Raw genomic sequence first — 21,327 nt, forward strand, 5'->3', positions numbered from 1 at the left:
GAGGCCGTCTTATCCAATCCCCTCATTTTACAGAGGAGGAAACTGAGGCCTAAGGAGATTCAATGACTTGCTCAGGGGTCACATGGGCAGTAAGCCTCAGAGATCATACTTGAACCCAGTACTTCTGATCCCAGAGCCAGAGCCCATTCCATCATACCATGCTGCCTCCCTTGTGTGCATTTATTTAAAAGAAAAAAAAATAGGTTTGACCTTTTTCAAGGGGAAGTTCATTCATCAAGGGAAGCTATGGTGGGGAAGCTAAGCTGTCCCCATGTTCCTGTGCTTATCTTCCAAGGGGAGGGAACAGGAAAGAGAAGGGACAAGGGGACCAGCTACTCGTGGAATTTAGGGAACCGCCCGAAGGATCAGAAACAGGAGCTTCTGAATGTAAGAAAGACTCAAAGCCAGAGGAAGCCATATTCTTCAGACAGTGACAAAATAAAGAAAGGAGACTTCGTGACTCTTTGAATTTCAAATCCATTTAGGTAAACCAACATTTATTAAGTATTTGTCATCATGTATAAGTCTTTACATACAGAGGCAGATTTCAGAAACAACCCCTTCCCTCAAGGGTCTCACAATTCATAGGGGAAATAACATGTAAAGACAGAAGTTATAACACAAGATAACTTGGAACAAACAGCAAACACTAATATCTTCTGGGTTTGGGAGAGTTAAAACTGGGGAGATCAGGAAGGCAATCTGATAGGTTGAGGTTAAGGAGGGGAGGACATTTCAGGCAGAGGGGAAAGTCTGGGTTGAAAGGAAGGAACTCCATTGAGACACAGTTGCAACGTCCAACAGAGAGAAGATCAAGTCAGAAGCTAGGGTGGTATCCTTATGCGTAGAGAGCAAGGGGCCCATATAAGGGGTTGGAGGGGTAGGACCACCAAACTTGACAACTGATTACATGTCGGGTGCGAGGTGGGGAGGTGGAAGGTGAAAGGAAGAGCGAGCCTGAAGTACTGCAAAAGTAGTAGAAAGAAAAGAGAGAATTTTTGAGGAGGAGGAGAAAGTAGAAATCAGAGGGAAAGAGTGATTTCTCTTGGATAAGGTGAACCCACAGAACCATGTGGATGGGATTTGATTTAGAAAAATTATTTTCTATAAATGTTACAACAAAGGGAACCTGTGTTTATTTGCAATCATATTCGTATGAATGTAAGCACCTCCTTCCTCTTTCTTTTTACTTGATGCATTTTGTCTTCCCATGGGTCAGGATATGAGATTTCAGGTTAGTTGACTGGGCAAACATCTTGGTGCAGCCATCAAAGGGGCACACGTAGGGGCGATCGCCAGTGTGGATACGCATGTGCGTGCGCAAGTTGAAGTCGAGGGAGAAGCGCTTCCCGCAACCTTTGTACTTGCACTGAAAGGGCTTCTCTCCAGTATGGACTAATTTATGTCGCTTTAGTTTGGAACTCTCGACGAAAGCCTTTCCACATTCTGCACAGATGTGACCCTTGGGACCATGGGTATGCAGATGTTTCCGCAGGGCGGAGTTATCTCTGAACAGCTTGGGACATTCTTCATGAGGGCAAGGCAGCTTTTTCTCAGCTTCATGAGGTGATTTATTTTGATGGATAAATTCAGCCAGTTGCTTGGGATCGGAGAGATTGATCAGAGTCATTTCTTCAGGAGGGAGCTGCTTTTTGGTCAGATTCTCAGGCTCCTCCAAAGCTAGAGCTTCTTCCAGGAGCCCCTGGTTTTCTATCATGGAATCAGAGATCATCTTGTTTTCTTCATCTGTGGCCCACATAGTGATGGCGAATTCTCCCTCCAGGGTCTTGAGTTGTTCTTGCTTCTCCTCCCAACTCTGAGAGTTTCCCTCTGAGCTATCGTTGAGGCCTTGACCTCCATCTACTCCACTGCTGACATTCCCTTCATCTACTGTGGGTTCACATGAAGAAAAGGAAGCAAGGACGTAGATTAGCAATCCAAATAACTTTATGATTCTAGGCCTAACCTAGACCAGCCTCATGACTTAACAGTTGATGGGAATCTGGTCTTACCCATCGTAATGGTTTCTGAAGAAGAAAGCCACCCGAAGCCCTGCAGACAGGGGTGCACATGTTACTATCCTAAGTTAACCCAATTCAATAAACATTTAGGCCTTATGGTGTGCCTAGAAGAGCTGTTATCTAGGGTAAGGGGCCTGGAGATTGACACACAGGCAGAAAATTGAGAGGACATATTCCCCCCACCATAAGTGACAGTACCCCAGGGGTGAGTGATTTCTTCTGATTTAGCCCATAGCATTACTCCCAAGTCCCTACTTACAGTTCTGGGGCTAGGGTCTGGGATAAAACAACAACAACAAAAAAAACAGTCCTTACTCTCAAGCAGCTTACATTCTGCTACAATTGTAAATCAAAAGAAAACAAACAAAACCAATCCTCAGTCGTTTGGAAAGTTTTTGAGTCTCCCTTCTACGTGGCAGCAGAGTGAGCTGAATATAGTGGACAGAAAGCCTTAGCGTTACATAGGCCTGGTTACAACTCTGCAAAGTACCAGGTACTTGGTTTTGGACATGTTGAGTTTCAGAGGTCTACTAGACATCTAGTTTGAGATGTGAGACTGGAGGTCAGAGAGTTTGGGGGGCAGGAAAGGTAGATTTGAGAATCATCAGTATAGAGGAGATGGGAGCTGATAAGATTACCAAGTTCAGTATAGCATAGAGGGAGAAGAGAAGGATGAGGATCTAGCAAAAGAGACAGAGAAGAAGCCTTTGGGCTTGTATTTGTATTCCCAGCACCTCACACAGTGCCTAGTATATAATATTGACTTCCCTCATTTCCTTTAAATCCCAACAAAAATCCCACCTTCTACAGGAAGCCCTCCCTGACCCTTCTTATTCCAGTGTCTTTCCTTTGTTAATTACTTCCTATTTATCCTGTCTATAACTTCTTTTTTTTTTTTTTGCTTTTTAAAAAATTTTTTTTTGGTGAGGGAATCAGGGTTAAGTGACTTGCCCAGGGTCACACAGCTAGTAAGTGTCACGTGTCTGAGACTGGATTTGAACTCCTGTCCTCCAAGGCTGGAGCTCTATCCACTGAGCCACTATAACTTCTTTATAAATATTTGTTTGCTTGTTATCTCCCCCATTAGATTGTAAGCTCCCTGAGGGCAGGGATTGTCTTTTCCCTGTTTTTGTACTCCCAGCAGTTAGCACAGTACTGGGCACATAGGAGATACCTAATACATCTTTACTGACTAATTGATTAGCAAGTACTTAATGCTTTATCTTTCTAAGCATAAAATATAGGATTATAAAGGAAACCATTTATATTAAAATAGTTATCAAAATATTAAAAAACCAAGTTCACTGACCCTAGGTTAAGAACTGCTGTTCTAGGATATGTCCCTCGTCATCCTCAGAAGAAGCTTTACGTTTGGAAGGGACTTCAAAGAACATTTAGTCCACCCCTCCTCCCATTTTACAGATCAGGAAACTGAGGTCTAGAGGGAAAGTAACTAATGCAAAGTCAAATGGACAGAAAATAGCAGATGTAGGATTCTGACTCCAAATCTAGAGCTCATTCGAAAATAACTCCCCGCCTAATTCATTACAAATCAAAGTGAACAATGATCAATGTCACTTTGGAAGAAAGTCTCCAGTGGAGTGTCAGAGAACTAGATTGAACTGAATTCTTATATATGTATGTATTTGCATGTATATATGGGTGGGTGTATATACATATGACAGAAAGAGAGAGAAGAGAGGGGGGCACCCATTAGCTATGTGACCCTGGGCAAGTCATTTAACCTCTCATTGTCTCAGTGCTGCTGATACTTCCTAGGCATGTGAATATGGGCAAGTACCTTCATTACTCTGAGCCTCAGCCTTCTCACCCTTAAAATGGGGATAACAGTTGAAGCACCTACCCCATAGGGTTATTGTGAGATACAAATGAGATCCTGTCTGTCAGGTGCCTTGTAAACTTTTAACACATTTTAGAAATGAGTTATAATTAAGGATATGGGGAATCATAAAAAGGAAAAGAAAAAAAAAGACCAAAATTCAGCTTTTGAGATTTCTCATGCCTCAGAGTGACTGACATCATTCTAATGCCTGCTTTGTTGTTTTGAGTAATTGCCTTTCTTTGTATCTCCAGCACTTAGAGGCACCTAACGAGTCCTTAATAACTGCTTCTTAACTGCTGTTGACTGACAAAACAAACCTTGGAGCACTGCAGTCAGGCTTTCCAGAAGTCTGTTATTTCACCTTCAGGAGAAGACTGGTAAATGCCCAGCCAGCGCACAAGGTCAGCTGCCGCTCCACACGCCTACTCAACATGCATCCCAGGCCCTTCTGACAAATCATTAGTAGGTGCCTTGGAGAGTTCTAGGCCCAATTAAGGTGAAAAGTAGTGCATACAGAGTGTGCTGGGCTGGAATAGCATCCTGGGCTTGGGGTTAGGTGAATAAGGAAAGCTAAACTGATAAAAGATAAGGGGGAAAAGAAATTCCTACCTTTTGGTTTTAAGCAAATGGTGCTTTTTTCCCCCTTTAATTAAATAAATCAGGACCATCAGGCCAATGTGAAAATTAATTTTAAAAAACCACATTAGGTCAGGGAATGGAAGAAAAATCAATTCATGTGGATCTCTGCTTCCCTGTTACTTAAAACACTCTAAAAATTAAAAGGGCTATTATGTTCATTCCAGAAAGCACTCAAAATTCACCTCAGAAACTAAATGCAAAGGTGCCAGACATTCATCTTCTCCAAAGCATCAAATTGCTACTGGTTTCATATCAACTAGCTGCACTATAACAAATGTGGTTTAGAAATAAGGAAACTCCCCCCTCAAAAAGCCTAAATGAGGGAGGAAACAGGTCCACATATTCTGAAGAACTGCTGGGTTCAAATAAGTATCATAGAATTGTAGACACAAATATGAAAGGGATGTTGGCAAGCCAATTCAATTCAGTAAACATTTATTAAGTGCCTACCATGTGGCAGGCTCTATGCTAAGTGCTGAGGATACAAAAGAGAAGCCAAAGTCAGTCCCTTCCTTCAAAGAGCTTGTAATCTAATGGGGGAGACAAGATGTAAACTCATATAAACAAAGCATGCTTTATATAGGTTAAATAGAAAATAATTAAAAGAGGGAAAACATTGACTTAATTGGGGTTAGAGAAGGCTTCCTGTACTTCCTTGTTTTGTACATGAGGAAAAACTGACACCCAGGGAGAGTGACTTGCTCAAGGTCACGTGGATAATACATGGTAGTGCTAAGAGTCCAACCCAAGTCACTTGACTCCAAGTCCTGGGTGCCTCCACTGGAATCCACAAACTGCCCCCATTTTAGCTATGTGAACATGATGAATGGGGTCCTGAACCTCTCCCAGCCTCAGTTTCTTCATCTGTATGACGGAGATAACAATAGCAGTAATAATATCTACCTCTCTGGGTTATGGTGAGGCTCTGAGTGAATGGATGGGGATTACTTAGTCCAGCCCTTCCATTTTCTATAGATGAGGGGACTGAAGCCCGACAAGAGAGATCTGGACCCCACCCCCACCCTGGTCACCTAGTCAGTAAGTGGTCCAATGAGAATTCTAATCCAGGTTCTCTGATTCCAGATTTATCCACTCTATCCTGAAGTCAGAAGAGCCAAGTTCAAATTTGACAAGTACAGGTTGTGTGACTATGAGCAAGGTATTTAATCTCTGTTTGCCCCAGTTTTCCCAACTATAAAATAGGGTGGTTAGGTGACACAGTGGGTAAAGTGCTGGGCCTGGCATCAAGAAGACTCATCTTCCTGAGTTCAAATCTGGCCTCAGACACTTATGAGCTGTGTGACCCTAACTGAAATGGCAACCCCCTCCAGTATCTCTGCCAAGAAAACCCCAAAAGGTGTCATAAAGTCGGAAATGGCTGGAAAACAACAGCAAAATAATGATAATAACAGCACCTACTTCCCAGTGTGATTGTGAAAATCAAATGTGATAATATTTGTACAGCACCTGGCTCGAAGTAGGCAGATAATCCTTCTTCCCTTTCTCCCTTCCTTCCTTCCATGAGTTCCCCTCCACTGGAGTCTAGATGACTACTTCTTAGGTATACTGTAGGGAAAATTCATTTTGGGTATGCGTCAGACTAGCTGGTAGCTGAGATTCCTTCCAACTCTCAAATTCGGTGATTCATCACACCTGCAATATGCTGGGTGTCTAATGCCTCTAGCAGCTCAGTCTCAAGCCGGTTCCCCGCCTTACTCATGGTGTGGCGGTAGTTGTAGTAGTAAACGATAAAATATGATTGCCACACACACACACACACACACACACACACACACACACACACACACACACACACACACACACACACACACACACACACACACACACACACACACACACACACACACACACACACACACACACGCGTTGAAAGGTCTTCCATACATTATCTCATTTTAGCCTCAGGGAGTGCTCTCCAGTGGGGGTAAGTGGAGGCCTCGACAAACACTTTCACCTGCATTGTTTTCAGGGTCATCTGAGATTTAGATTACCTCGAGCTGATTTGGAGACGCCATCACCTGGGGTGAGGGAGTGAGCTTGTTTTTCCAACACCACAGGAAGAGCCTGGGGTGAGGAGGCAGACTATGAGGACTAGAAGCCCAAACTCTGTTACTTACTACTATTGACTGTAGGCAAGTGATGTCCTTTGCTGTGAAAATAAAGGGTTAGAGATGGTGGTGAAGACCAAGGCAGGAGGAGAACAAGAGGCGAAGTCTGGCAGTCAAGGCCCGAAAGACCAAGTCATGGAGGCAGGGAAGTGGTGAGCTAACTGGAAATGAAGGACCCAAGATGTCCTTCAGCTTCTGGCATTTGTAATGGCTTGGCCTGACTGGGTCCCAGCTTGTAACCTTGGGTCTTTCTTGGATTCTTCTTCCTCACCTCTCATGCCTATTCAGTTACCAGATCCTTCTGGTCCCACTTCATAGCCCCCTCTCATATCAACTCTCCCTCCTCCGCAATTATCCTAATTGATTTGGATCTCATTTTCACCAACCCAGGATGTTAATAGTACTTGAGCAGCTGTCTCTGACTCTGCTGTCTCCAATCCAGCCTTACCAGACACAGTTTCTTCACACATTTCCTTATGCATAAATCAGGTTGGGTCATTCCTGTGCTCAAAAATCTTCACTAGCTTCCTGTTGCCTGGCCAGTAAAATTCAACCAACTTTGGCTTGTATTGAAAGCCATCTGGTGCCATTCTACTGTTCTGATCTTCGATTTCTTTAATCAGCTTAGGTAATACTGCATATTATAGCTACTTATGCATTTGTCTTGTTCCTGTGCTATATCCTACAGACCACATGAAAGCAGAGATGGTCTAAGTTCAACTTTTTATCTTTTCCCAAGTCTAGCACAGTAGCTCTGTACACAGTGGTTGCTTAATAAAGGCAGGAGAGCATGTGTTTATAGCTGGAAGGGACCTTTCAGATCACTGAATCTGACCCCTTCATTTTACAGATAAGGTAACTGAGGCATAGATAATGATTTGCCCAAGGTCACACAGGTAGAAGAGGGACTTGAAAATGGGGCGGGGGAGAGGACTTGATTCCAAATCCAATGTTCTTCATGTTTGTCTTTCAGCTGGAAAATAAGGAAAATGGGCTGTAAGTGGAGACCTTTTTGATTTGGTCATTGATCATTAGACTTGGAATGTCCCAAAGCTTTTCTATGCCCACCTATGAAGTGGGAGAATACTGTCTCCAACCAGCCTATCCTCATTTATACAAGGAAGCCCATGGCTATGGATTGCTTTGAAAGGTGATTTACAAAATAAAAAAAAGTAATTCTTATGTAGCTGATCCCAGTGCATGTCTAGATCATGCCTCATTGGGGGCTGTTTTTCTGCATGGGTTGGCAGATAGATTTTATAGGCATCTGGCTAATTTCTGTTCACTACAATACATTTTTTTATTAGGGCATTTACTTAAAAGGAACTGAGTGCCCTGGAGAGAAGTGTTGCAGTCAGGTCTGAAGCAGGAGAACTCCCAGGAGGAAGGGATGTGCTTTACAAAGCAGATGTGCAGCCGGAACTCTCCTTCTAGAGGACAGAATGGATTCTATCTGCCACTTCCGTGGCAAAGGGGGTCAATCAAGAAATAATTGGCCCTAATTAGCACTCCCACAAGCTGTTTAATTTCTTTACCTGCAACTGAGTGACACTGGGGAAAGGTGGAAGAAAAATCTTTCCTGTTATTAAAAGCACCAAAGGAAACCAGATAAATCCTTCCCTGCCCCAACCCACTGCCAGTCTACTGGAAGTGAGAATAAACATAGTGGCCCCAGTGGCAAGGGGCCTTTGAAAAGTTATATTTGATGCAAAGAGCTGATCACTGACTTAGGAGATCAGAAGACTTGGCTTTGAGAGGTCACAGAAGGCAGGGAGGTGCATCTTAATTCACTTTTCTTGGCAAGGCTGCAAGTTTGGATTTCAGCCAGGCTTGGCAATAATCTGATCAAGAGCTTTCCTCTTTATTTCTAACGTAGTTTAAGTTAGCTCCCAAGTAGTGGGTTGGGCTTTTTTCCCCTGACACAGCAATACATGAAGACTACCAAACTACTCAAACTGACCAGAAAGATGTGTCCAACCTCTCAGCCTTCTAAGAACAAACGTGACAGTGATAAGCAGAGAAGGGGTGTGCTGGAGCCAGCTCTGCCAGGCTCCTGAGAGCCAAGTTTCAGTGTGAGTACTTGCATGTCTGGAACTGGCAAATGCCACAAATCAAGGCTTGATTTATTATTTTGTGGATTGTCACTCTAAGAGTTAAGAAAGTGACTGCAGAAAATGTTGATGCAAATTAAACTTAGAAATGTGTTATGTGGGGCAGCTAGGTGGCAGTGCCTAGATACAGCACCAGTCCTGGAGAAGACCTGAGTTCAAATTTGGCCTCAGGCTCTTGGCATTTATTAGTTGTATGACTCATGGCAAGTCATTTAACCCTGATTGTCTCAAAAAGAAAAATAAAAAAAAGGTGTTGTGTGTAACCACCCCCTACCCCTTCACTCGGGGCTGGTTGTTAAACTTTTACAAGCACACCCCTGTAAGTATGACTGGTAATGAGAGTATCAGATTAACTAAGCAAGGCCCTGAAGTGAGTGCGGAACTTTCTTCCCTTATTTGCTCCCAGGATCCTCATCTCTTCCCCACCCTAATGACTATATTCTCCAGGCCCCAGCTCCTACTCATCCACTCCCATTTTCAGAAGACCTTGCCTTTTATTTATAATGTAAAGATCAAAGCCATTTGGTGCTGTTCATTTTTATCTAGTTTTGTCTCGAGCTCAACATCTCCCTGTTAATCTTTCATACTGCCTTGAATGGGGAGGGGGGCTCCATCTTTCTTGCCAAAGCCTCCACTTCCCTTCCTGCCTTGCCTCCCAAAAGACATAGCTCTTCCATTTATCTCATCCGCCATTCCTATCCAACCTTCAGTGTCCCCTTCTTGAAGCCAGGGGGTGAAAGTGAGGAGGAAGAACCCTCCAGGCATGAGGATGGCCTCTGAGAATGCCCAGAGTTGGCAGGTGGAGTGTCTTGGGTGAGAAACACGCAGGAGACCAGTGTCACTGGATTAGAGAAGACACGAAGGGGAGTAAAGGAAATGGAAACTGGAAAAGGAGCAAAGGTCCAGGTTTTGAGGGGGTTTTGAAGCCAAACAGAGGGTTGTATATTTGATTATGGAAATAATAGGGAGCCCCTTGAGTTTGACTAATATACAGGGAAGTGTGTGACACAGTAAGACAGACCTGAACTTTGGGAAGATCATTTTGGTAAGTGAGTGGAGTGGGGAGAGACTTTAGACAAGCAGATCAACCATTAGGCTACTGCATTAGTCCAGGCATGAGGCAGTGTCAGAGGAAAGAAGGGGGCATTTATGACAGATGTTGGGAATGTCAAAATCAACAGATTGGATATGGGGGTGAGAGAGTTAAGGATGACACCTAAGTTGTGAGCCCCTGGGTCTGGAAGGATGGTAGTACCCTTGACAGTAATAGGGAAGAGTTAGGAATAGGGGAAAGTGGGAGAAAATAATGAGTTCACTTTGGGTATGCTGAGTTTAAGATAATAATCATAATAACAGCTAACATTTATATACTACTTACTATGTACCTGGCACTGTGTGAAGCACTTTATTAGCTCCTTTGATCCTAACAACAGCCATGGGAGTTAGGTGCTATTATTATTATCCCCATTTTACAGATGAGGAAGCTGTGAGGTGAAGTAACTTTCCCAGTGTCACACAGCTGGTATCAAAGGTGGGATTTCAACTAAGGTCTTCCTGACTCCAGGCCAGGAGATCTATCCAGTATGTGTAATGAACACTCATTTTGAGATATCCAATAGGCACCTGGAGATGTGACAATGGAGTATTGGAGAGAGGATAGGGCGGCATATTTAGATTTGAGAATCATTAGCATAGAGATGCTAATTGAATCCATGGGAGTTAATGTGACCACCAAGTGAAATAGTATAAAGGGAGAAAAGAAGAGGGCCCAGGATGGAGCCTGGAGGGCACCTCTGCTTATGGGTGGGTCCTGAATGAAGATCCAGCAAAGGAGATAAAAGGAGCTGTCAGGAGAACCAGGAGAGAAGGGAATACCCAGTGGGAGAGGCTGAGTGACAGTGTCAAAGGCTGAAGAGATGTCAAGAAGGATGGAAATTGAGAAAAGACCATTAGATTTAGTCATTAGGAGATTATTGGTACCTTTGGAAAATACAGTTTCAGGTGAATGATGGAGTTGGAAGCAAGATTGCAGAGAGTTAAGACAGTGAGAGAAAAGGAGGTCAAGGCACTAATTACAGATGACTTTTTTCTCCAGGAGGAGAAATTTCGGATGATAACTCATAGGGATGGGTGGATCAGGCAAGGGTGCATTTTTAGGCAGAAGGAGAAAGGAAGAAATGGAAGATTCCTGAGGGTGGGGATGATAGGGTAATAGTCTGTGACAGAATGACATGATGTGTGGATGTAGAAGGGAAGGGTCTTCTTGGCAAGGACAAGAGTCATCTGTCCATGTGAGACGGGTTAAGAAAGAAAACATGGCGGAAGGTATCTGAGTGATGTGAGTGAGACAGGGTGGAGACAACCTGGAGCTCTCTGTGAATGGCCCCAATTTTTTCCATGGAAGGAGAAAGAAAGTACAAAAAAATTTACTGAGTACCTATTATGTACCAGGCACTATGCTAAGCATTTTATGATTTTTACCTCATTTGATCCTCTCAGCAACTCTGGGATGTAGGTGCTATTAATATCCCCATTTTATAGTAGAGAAAAATGTAGTAGTCAGAAGTTAAGTGACTTGCCCACAATCATACCATGACACTAGCTGCCTCAGTGAAATATGAGGCTAGGTTCTCAACTGAGAGGATGGGGGAGGGGGATCCATGGGAGATTTGAAGAAGGATGAAAGATCTGGAAAAGCGCTGCAGTGAATGAGATAGTGAATCCATTAGGGAGATGTAAAAGGACTGCCTTGACATAGTGAAGGCCCATTTGAGATTATGTAACAAAAATTGTAGTGGATCTAGTAGGTCTTTAGCTTTGTTCAGAAGAACCCAAATAGGAGAGAAGGCAGCAGGTGGTGGGAGAGTAACCCAAGGCTGGGGCTTGGCCAGGCAAGACCAATGACAGGATAAGGTGGCAAGGGACTTGAGTAGGGTAAGCGTAGAGCTGAACTGGTTCACGAGGTCTGATATGATATTTAGATCTAAGAACCATTTGCAACTAGTAAGTATCTGAGGTTGGATTTGAACTTGGGTCTTACTCCAGGCCCTGTGATCTATCCATTGTGCCACCTAGCTTTTCCACTGAACATTCTTACAGAGCCACATTTAGGGAGTTGCCTGTATTTACTGTCACTAATAATCTTGAACAAGAGTTGCCAGTCTTCACTGGGGGAAGGAGTTTGCTCTCTGGATGTTCACTACATAAATGAAATAATGGGTCTGGACCAAAAGAAACTCATGCAAGAAGGCTCTCAAAATGATTGGGTTTTTTTCCCATTATTATAGTAAACTTGCTGTCTTCTGGCATGATTAAGGCTTGCTATTCTGGCTAATGAAAATCCAGCTATAGTGACATTCTAATTTTTAAAGACTGGGGAGATGATACAATCTAGTTAGCAACCCCTTTCTCTCTCCTGTATTCCCACTGCTTACCCCTACTTTCACAGCCTCTACTCCTTCTTCTTCCTTCTCTCATAGAGACAATGCTATTCTCTATAAAAGATTTTTTTTTTACATCAGACATCTCAAAATTGAACTTAAAATCTTTCATTGTACATGCATGTTCACATGCCCTGAGGCCAAATAGCATAGGATGTAATTATGAAAACTTATTAAATAAATCTAAGGTCATCTCTATTAGTAATTGGGAACCAGAGGGCCCTAGTCCCTGGAGGGCTTTACAAAAAAAAAAGTGCTCTAGAGCCCAAAGACCTTTATTTTTAGATTAAGTCAAAAATGGAGGTAGCAGCTGGCCTAGTTGGGTCCCTTGAAGCCTTACAAATCCCTATTATTAGTCCACGCCTGTCTTTCCTCCTTACAAAAAGAAACACTTTTTAATGAGTGAGATGGCATTTGAAAGAAAAAAAGACATAGATTAAGTATTTCTTTGTAAGGGACAATGAATATGTTTCCCAGAATGTCATGTCACAGAGCAATCCCAGCCTTTCTCATCTACTGCAATTTCTTGGTGTTAATTGGTGTCTGTAGAGCTAGACTGGTAATCTCATTTTCATTAATGACACTAACGCTATCTGTCAGGACCCCAATAACTGTAACTCTGGGTAATGGATATGGATCGAGGTAACTGGTAAAGACATTGCATGAACTAATTATAAATGGTGCTTATTGCAATTTCCTTTATATGCAATTTCCCCTTTTTGACCCAAATACTGTAAGGGGACCTCCTGAACTAGAAACATGAACTGAGAATGAAGAGTGACTAGTTTCCTTATTTTCATGACAGTAGGGTAAGAAACAAAGATGGGGGGGGCAGCTTTGTCCATTTGGCATCACCTTAACCATCATTTACAATTGGCCTTTCACTATTCAGACTCCTACTGAGAACTGAGGATCTCACCCAATCAGGAAGAAGGCAGGACCCATTTCTTGAGCCCAGGCCTCAGGCAGGGCACTTGCATTTCCTATAGGCAGGACTGTAAATAGAGCAAGGCATAAGGGGCTTGTGAGGCACTGTGGTACAGAGGAAAGAATACTAGCTTTAGGCCTGCGTTCAAAGCCCACCTCTGATGCTCACTACCTGTGTGACCTTGGGCACATCACTTAAGCTCTCTGGCCCTCAGTTTCCTGATCTGTAAAAGAAGGGGGTTGGACTAGATGGTCTCTGAGGTCCCTTCCAGCTAGCTCTAAGGCTATGATTGTATGAACTGACCTTAGTATCCAGTTAACAAGATTAATTAGATATCCTAAGATGCTCCCAAATGGCTTCTTTCTCTAAGCCAGATTCCAGTTGAGTTCCTTCCCTGCCTGGCTCTTCATTGATCTCTCTTCTACCTTGCAGTATCTTGGGGTCGGTTTCTATCCTGCCCCCCAACACAAGTCATTGCCTCATGTTCTCTGCCCATTCCCTTCAACTGCTTTTGTCTCAAAGTTGATTGCAGGCCTGCTTTATGCTGCCTACCTCAGTCATGCTTTGTGCTTCCCAAATCACCCAAGTTTGCTTCTGTGTCTCTAAGCACTACAAGGAGTGAACAGGCAGCGGCTCCCCCTGTAGTTACACAGTCTGAAGTGTGGCAAAAGCCAGGGGCTGGAGTTGGGCCTTTTAAAAGCTTTGTAGGGATTAGGAAATTGTCAACCAAAGTACAAAACCACCTGGCTGGCAGATGGTTTGGAACCGAAGGGCCCATTGGAGCCAAGAGCTCAAACCACTGGGGGTGGAAAGGGGACACTACTTGTCCAAGATTCTTTACGTGCATTCTGGACTAATTAGTACCTTATTTAGGAGATCTTTCCAACTTATGAACCTTTAGGAAATCTGATAGGAGGAAAAATACTGTTCAGTTCTACCAATGGAGAGCAAAGTTGCTGTCTGCCTCATTTTTTAGCCCCATTTTGTTTGGGGAATTACCATGTATTGCAAAAGAAATTGTCATTTTCTTTTCTCTTTTCTTATCTCCTCTACCTCTTCTCTTTTTTTCTTTTCTTTTTCTTTTTTATGGTGTTTTTTTTTTGTTTGTTTGTTTTTGTATTTTGGCTAGGCTAAGTGGAGCAGCTGGCTTTGGCACACAGCCTGAGTCCCTAGAGAAATCCCAAAAAGAGGCCTGCCTTGAATATTTTCTGTCTCTCAGGTTGTAAGGAAAATCTTGGAGAATGGTTCTCATGCTGTTTCCTGTTAGGAAATTCTCAGCTGTTTTTGTTTCACATAGTAGGCAAGCACTTGATTTAGTAAACCTGCACAGCAACTAATGATGATGTTCAATTTTTAGGAAAGAAAATACTTTCCCATTAAGGCTTTTGTAAGAAGTCCTAAGATCATTTTGATAGAGAAACTCAGTGAAGATCATGGCCAACCTAAGTCAATCTGTACCACCTCCACCACTCCCATTTTAGATCCAAGAGATTTTACTAAAGTGTTGTTTGTGTGTCAAGAGGGCAGAATTAAGGCATTTGTTGGTTTGTGGTAGGGGGATCGAGGGGGATTGCTGTTCATTTATGAGCAGTAGAAGATTGGTAGTGCCCATCTCTGGATTTTTCTGATCATGCACCCTTGTGAGGAAAATATTTTAAGCATGCATCCCATACATAAAAATTACATTCAAATGCAATTATGTACATCATTAGAATGTACAAAAATAGAAAATTAAAAGGGATGGCATGAAAAAATAGTTAAGGTTTTTATTTTATCAACAGTGTTTTGAAAACCCTTGTTCTCACAAAAGCATAATTAATAGCTTTTCATGCAGACAGTACACCTGCGTCAGCTTTGTTATTTTGAAAATCTTGGTTAAATGCCTTCTGATAGAATGATTCAAAGGTCTGGTTCTAACTTCAGTTGATTGTGATTATTGGATTTCAATGGCACTCATAGTTTATAAAGATAAATCAACAGAGATTCGGAGATTCCAAAGGAAAAAGTGCATCCTGGCATGTGCTGACTAAATCATGATACTTATTTTTCAGTTCCATCTACCAAGTACTCAAAGGTCATGTTGAAATTTGGCTGGCAGGTTTTCATCTTGTATTTTCATATTTTTTGACATATTGGTCTGAAATCCACTAAACTTCTGGATTGGAAAAATCCATTTCCAAGTTTGTCTGCAAGTATGAGGGTTTTTGTAGGAGACTCACATTGCTTCATGAACAATAGTTCAGTTTTTTAATGGCTTGCTATTGGCTTTATTACAAAGAAAAGGTGAAAACAGCCCTTGCCCTGAAGTGGCCTATATTCTAATAGAAGAGACAACATTTACATAAATAAGTATATACAAGATAGATGTGGAACGGGTAGAGGGAAAGGCAAATGGAGAGTCTGTGACGGACTTCATTCAGAATGTGCGTCGGAGCAAATCCTTCAAGGACACTAAGAGGCAAAGGTGAGAAAGGATTCCAGGGATTGAGGGACAGCCAATGCAAAGACGGGGATGTGGGAGATGAAACATCATGTGTGAGGAATGGCAAGCGGACCAGTATGTCTAGATCATATAGAGTATAGAGGGAAGTAGTGGATAAGAAGATTGGAAAGCTAAGAATGGGGCCAGGTTGGGAAGATCTCTAAAGGACAGAGGAGTTTCTATCCAATCCTGAAAGTGCTAGGGACCCCCTGGAGTTTGAGCAGTAGAGTTATATGGTTAGACTGGCATATTGGCCAACTCAATTTGGCACTTGGGTGAGAGGATGGACTAGAAAGGCAAGAGACTTGAAGGGAGGAAAACAGGAAGCTGCTGCTTCTGCCTAGGCGGAAGTTGATGAGGTTATGGACTAAGATGATGGCTGTGTGAGTAGAGAGAAGTGGAAGAAATGTTGTAGAGAGAGAAATGACAAGGTCTGGCAACCACTTATCATCATTGTTTTAATCTCACAATGTGGCCCATGAGTGGCTTATATACTAGGCATAGGAGGATCAACTCTGATTTTTTTCTTTTTACACACCTTTGGTCACATTAGTAGTATTATCTTCAATCTATGTTTTCTTTGCAGGGATATATAGGATGAAAGAGTGAAGAGTTGAGGATGAAGATGTCAGGAAGCTGTGGGACTAGAGGGATGTCTGTGCCCTTGACAGTAATTGAAAGGTTTGGAAGAGGGGTGGGCTTGAGGAGAAAGTTAGTACGTTAGTAGATTGGGACCTTTGGCATTTGAGATGCCTACGGGCTATCCAGGTTAAAATATCCAGTAGGGGGGCAGCTAGGTAGCACAGTGGCCAGAGCACTGGCCCTGCAGTCAGAAGGACCTGAGTTCAAATGCAGCCTCAGATATATAACATTCACTAGCGGTGTGACTCTGGGCAAGTCATTTAACCCCACTTGCCCCACACAAAAAAAAAAAAAAGACTTGGGGGAAAAATATCCAGTAGGTATCATAGGACTGGCATTCAAGATGAGAGACTAGAGTTGTACAGTGTGCATAGAGATCTGAGATACGTCTCCATGACCAGCACACCAGGTAAGAGGGGGACTATAGAGTGTAGAAGACCAAGGCTGGAGCATTGCAGGTATAAGCCCAGTTAACACTGATAAAGATTCAGCAAAGAAGATAGAGATGGAGCAGACAAGGAAGAGGAGAGTGAGGAAAGAGCAGAGGCATGAAAACCCAGGATTGAGAGTAACCAGGAGGAAAAGGTGACCGGCAGTGGTAGATGCTGCAAACGGGTCAAGAAGGATGAAAACTGAGAAAAGGCCATTAGATCTTGTAATCAAGAGATCACTGGTAACCTTGGAGACAGCAGTTTCAATTGAATGATGACATAGAAAGTCAGACTGCAGAGGGTTTATAGAAGAGAGGAAAAATGGATACTATCAATTAGCTCCAAATACAATATACAAATAAGGTGAGGTTCACTGTGACCAAGAGTGGGTATAAATCCTTATTTTCAAATCTTGGTAATTTTGAATATTTGTCACCAACTTCTTGCCAAACCTTCTTATCACCATTGTTTTAACCTTACAATGTAACCAATGAATGGTTTATCCAGCGTTTCTCTTTTTTGGCTGGGCAATTGGGGTGAAGTGACTAGCCCAGGGTCATACAGCTAGTGAGTGTTTTGGTCTGAGCTCACATTTGAACTAGGGTCCTCCTGAATCAAGGGCCGGTGCTCTATCCACTGTGCCACCTAGCTGCCCCATAACCAGTGTTTCTTGAACTGTGGGTTGCAACCCCATATGGGGTCATGACCCACAGTTTAAGAAGTTCTGAAGAGATGCCAAGCAGAAAAAGTTTAAGAAGCCCTGGTTTACACTAGCTATAGAAGGTTGTAGAGAGGATTCTCCCCGCTGTGTTGGATTGAAATATAGAGTACCCATGGCCCAAAATGCTCTCTGCCACTAGCTTACATGAATTGAGGACGGCAGATGAGAATTCGCATCAAGGAATGGATTTTGCATAGACTCTCATTCTTCGAAATGTATACTTGGAGTTTATAAGTTAATTGTTCCACACCTAAACTTTTGCTCTTTGGAGCCTCACTTTTCTTTCCCCTCTCTCTTTCCCCCCTCCCTCCCACCCCCAGATTTAGGCTGAGAACAAGATCACTGCATAGGAGGAGAGTCGATGCATATTTGAGCAAGGGGTCAGAAAGTATATTACAGCCATATTGGATGTGAAAAGGCTAGAGAATGTTCTGTACCTAGTCTCAAACACAAGACCCATGTCCAGCCATGCTAATACACAGCTCTTTGAGCCACTATTTCATTATTCTTACCCCAGTGGTAGGGGAGAGTGCCAGAGGGAGAAGGGTAGCAGGGAGATAAAATTATCATCCATCGCCATCACCACCATCATCACCAGTTATTTTTACAGCACTTTAAGGTTTCCAGTGTTTTACAAGTATTTTCTTATTTCAGCTTCACAGCCCTATCAGAGAGGGACCCCCGGGTAGTAGTTTCACAGATGTAGAAACTGAGGCTCAGAGAGTTTGTGACTTTGCTTATCGTCACATAGCCAGGATGTGTCAGGGTGACATTTGAAAACCCAGATCTTCCTGACTGCTATCATGTCATATTGCTCTCTCCTTTAAAGGGATAATCTGGGTGAGCGTGCTGATAGCATCATTAGGCCACCCTCCCCAGGCAGAGGCTGCCCATGCAATTTGGATGACTTCCATAAGGCACTAGACTGAATCAAAACACTCAAAAAATTCCAGGCGCTTAATGAAGAAATGCTCACTTGAACACAGGTTCTCCGCATCTTGGTCGTCAGTTATTTGTAATGGTTCAGTAAAGAAGGATGCGAAGGTACTTGCAACTGGAGAAAGAAAAACATAAGAGAACACCAGTGGATGAAATGGTGTCTCTGTCTCAAATCTCACCCCACTTCAATCCATCCTCTTCCATGCAGCTGCCCAAGTGATGGTCCTATAGTGCACATCTGACCATGTTTCTCCTTAATAAACTCCTGGGCTTCCCTATTGCTTCTAGGAATAAATATAAACTCAATTATTTAGCATTTCAAACCTTTTACAATCTCCTGATGTACCTTTCTAGCTTTTACTATACATTACTGCCCCTCCCATATCATGTGGTACAGTTCATCTAGACTTCTTACTATGCCTCACATGTGGTCTGCAATTTCCTTTCTCTGTGTCTTTGTATTGGCTGGCCCCCCATGCCTGAGAACACGCCCTTCCTCTCACCTCCACCTGTTAGATTCAGCCTGAGCACCTCCTACAAGGAGCCTTTCTTGATCCACCCCCCCACCCCACCCCCACCCGCACTGCTAGCCCCGCCTTCGCTCTCTGGCGCCTATCACTTGGTATCCATTTTGGATGTATTTGTACATGGCCATTGGGTACGTGTTGTCTCCCTGGTTACAATTTAAGCTCCTTGAGGGCAAGGAATCCCTTTGTCTTTGTGTCTCCTATGCCTGGCATAGTGCCTGGCACAGAGTAGGTGCCTTATTACATTCTTTTTGATCAACTGATGGATCACTGGAAATGTTGGTGTTGAGCTACTTGCCCTTTGTATTTGGCATCAAATATATGTTCCTTCCTTGTAGAACCAGAAGCAGTGTAGGGTTATAAGATAAGTATAGTTAGGGAGGGGGAAGATAAGAAGAGTTGCTGGGAAACGGTAGCAGATAAGAGTATAGACTCTGACTGCTGAGGGAGGATTCAGAGGATATGAGGCCTTGGGCTTTGGGTCAAGTGCTTCTGTGTATGCTCCAGGGGCTAGAAGGGCTTTGAAGTTAGCAATGAGCATTAGTATGGCACCTCATCTGAGCCTTACAACGTGGTTGGGCAGCAGCTACTTGCAGATCTTATTCCCATTTTACAGATGAGGAAACTGAAGTAGAGAGAGGGAAGCTGACTTTGTTGTTATCACATGGCTAGTAAGTGTCAGAGGTCTTATTTCACCCCAGAGAAAGGTCTCCTTGCCTTCTAAGTCTGGGCTGATACCCCTTCTCTCTCTCCAAAACTTTTTTTTTTTACCTTTATGGTAAAACCTGTCCAGTGGACACATTCTTCTGGGCAGATGCAGTCATGTCTCCCATCTACTTGGCATGTCTCATGGTAACTGAGGATGGCAAGTGCCAACCTTGACCCATGACACAACAGTTAAAAATCTGGGCTTCAAGAATAATAACAGTGTATGGCATTTGAGCTTGACAACCTCCCTCTAAACTAGGTACTTCAAATACTATCCCCATTTTATAGATGAGGAAACTGAATCTCAGGTTGTGATTTGCTCATGGTCACAAAGCTATAGAGTTTCAGAGGTCCAATTTGTACCCAGGTCTTTCTAACTGCATGCCCACCATTCTGTTCATTTAGACCAAGGGTGGGCAACCTGTGGCCTTGAGGCCACATGTGGCCTTCTAGATCCTAACGTGTGGCCTTTTGCCAGTGGCCTCAAGGCCGCAGGTTGCCCACCCCTGATTTAGACTATCTTTCTACCATGTTGGCTCACTCCACATGCAGTGATCACTGATGCCATTCAGATGACTCCCATATACAACTAGGCCGTGAAGCAAAACTCTCAGAGAGAAAAATTCAAAAGACTCCATGAAGAAATGTTCACATACCATCTTGTTGGTCGTTACTGGCTTCTAAAGCTTGCACTGGTTCAAGAGCATAAAGCGGTGTGCATGTTTCTGTTAGAAGAGGGAAAAAGGGATCACCACATATGGACCACTGACACAGTCTTACATAGTAGCTTTGTCTCCCAGCAGGGGCAGTGGGCATGTGGGGGAGTCATACCTTCTGTATAGTTCTGAGTGGTATAATCTTGATAGTCACGTGATGCTATTTCAAGAGCAGGCTGGCTTATTAAATCGAGTGGCACTTGGGGATCAGAAAAGAGAGGAAAAAAAAATCCTTAATAAACAAATACACAGGCTCTGCCTACCCAGATAGAAGCTAATAAAAGACATTCAGTCCTTTTCATAAGATAGCATGATAACAGTGGAAAGTAAGAGAGCTGGTCTTGAGATGGCTTCTGAGCTAGAGCTAAAAGAGAATCATTGAATGAGAGATTAGAATGTACCTCTGTCAGAGACCATTGAGGCCAGCCTCTTCATGTCCCCGAGAAGCTAACATTGGAAAGGGCCTCTGCTTCTTGCCTGAATGACTGTAGTGCCCTCCTGATCGGTCTCTCCACCTAGTCACTCCCCTTTCCAACTCATCTTCCACACAGCTGCCAAATTGATATTTGTAAAACCCAAATCTGACCTTTGGAGTTGGTTCCAACTCAAGAACTTTCAGTAGTTCCCTATAGCCTCCAGGATAAAATACAGACTCTTCGGTTTGACATTGAAAGTCCTCCACAATCTGCTTGGGGCAGCGAGGTGGCACTGTAGTGGTTAGAGCACTGGGCCCGGAGTCAGGAAGACCTGAGTTCAAATCTGACCTCCGATACTCACCAGCTGTGTGACCCTAGGCAAGTCACTTCACCCTGTTTGCCTCAGTTTCCTCATCTGTAAAATGAGCCAGAGAAGGAAATGGCAAACTGTTCCAGGATCTCTGCCAAGAAAACCCTAAATGGGGTCACAGAGAGTCAGATTCGACTTAATAACAACATTCTGATTCCCACCTATATTTCTTGTCTAATTTTCTTTTTCTCTCCATGTCTTACACTTCTCCCCACAATGAAAGTGGCCTGCCAGCCATTCCCTGACACGTCACGTCCTGTCTCA

The 21,327-nt window shown here is 43.2% G+C and overlaps 1 protein-coding gene across 3 annotated transcripts in view; it reads right to left on the reverse strand.

Moving 5' to 3' along the window:
* Window positions 1-496: 496 nt before the first annotated feature.
* Window positions 497-21,327, reverse strand: part of LOC110199813 (uncharacterized) — a 69,837-nt gene continuing 49,006 nt past the window's right edge. For all 3 annotated transcript variants that reach the window (XM_078147735.1, XM_078147734.1, XM_020974791.2), the window contains 5 exons: window positions 20,393-20,476; window positions 20,218-20,286; window positions 18,364-18,441; window positions 5,971-6,069; window positions 497-1,890 (listed from right to left, as the gene is read on the reverse strand). In XM_078147735.1, coding sequence (XP_078003861.1) covers window positions 1,187-1,890; window positions 5,971-6,069; window positions 18,364-18,441; window positions 20,218-20,286; window positions 20,393-20,476 — 1,034 coding nt within the window. In that variant the 3' untranslated portion in view covers window positions 497-1,186. The remainder of the gene's footprint in view (window positions 1,891-5,970; window positions 6,070-18,363; window positions 18,442-20,217; window positions 20,287-20,392; window positions 20,477-21,327) is intronic.

Source organism: Phascolarctos cinereus, unplaced genomic scaffold (genome assembly GCF_003287225.1).
Source record: "Phascolarctos cinereus isolate Bilbo 61053 unplaced genomic scaffold, phaCin_HiC Scaffold_8;HRSCAF=390, whole genome shotgun sequence".
Classification (NCBI taxonomy): Eukaryota; Metazoa; Chordata; class Mammalia; order Diprotodontia; family Phascolarctidae; genus Phascolarctos; species Phascolarctos cinereus.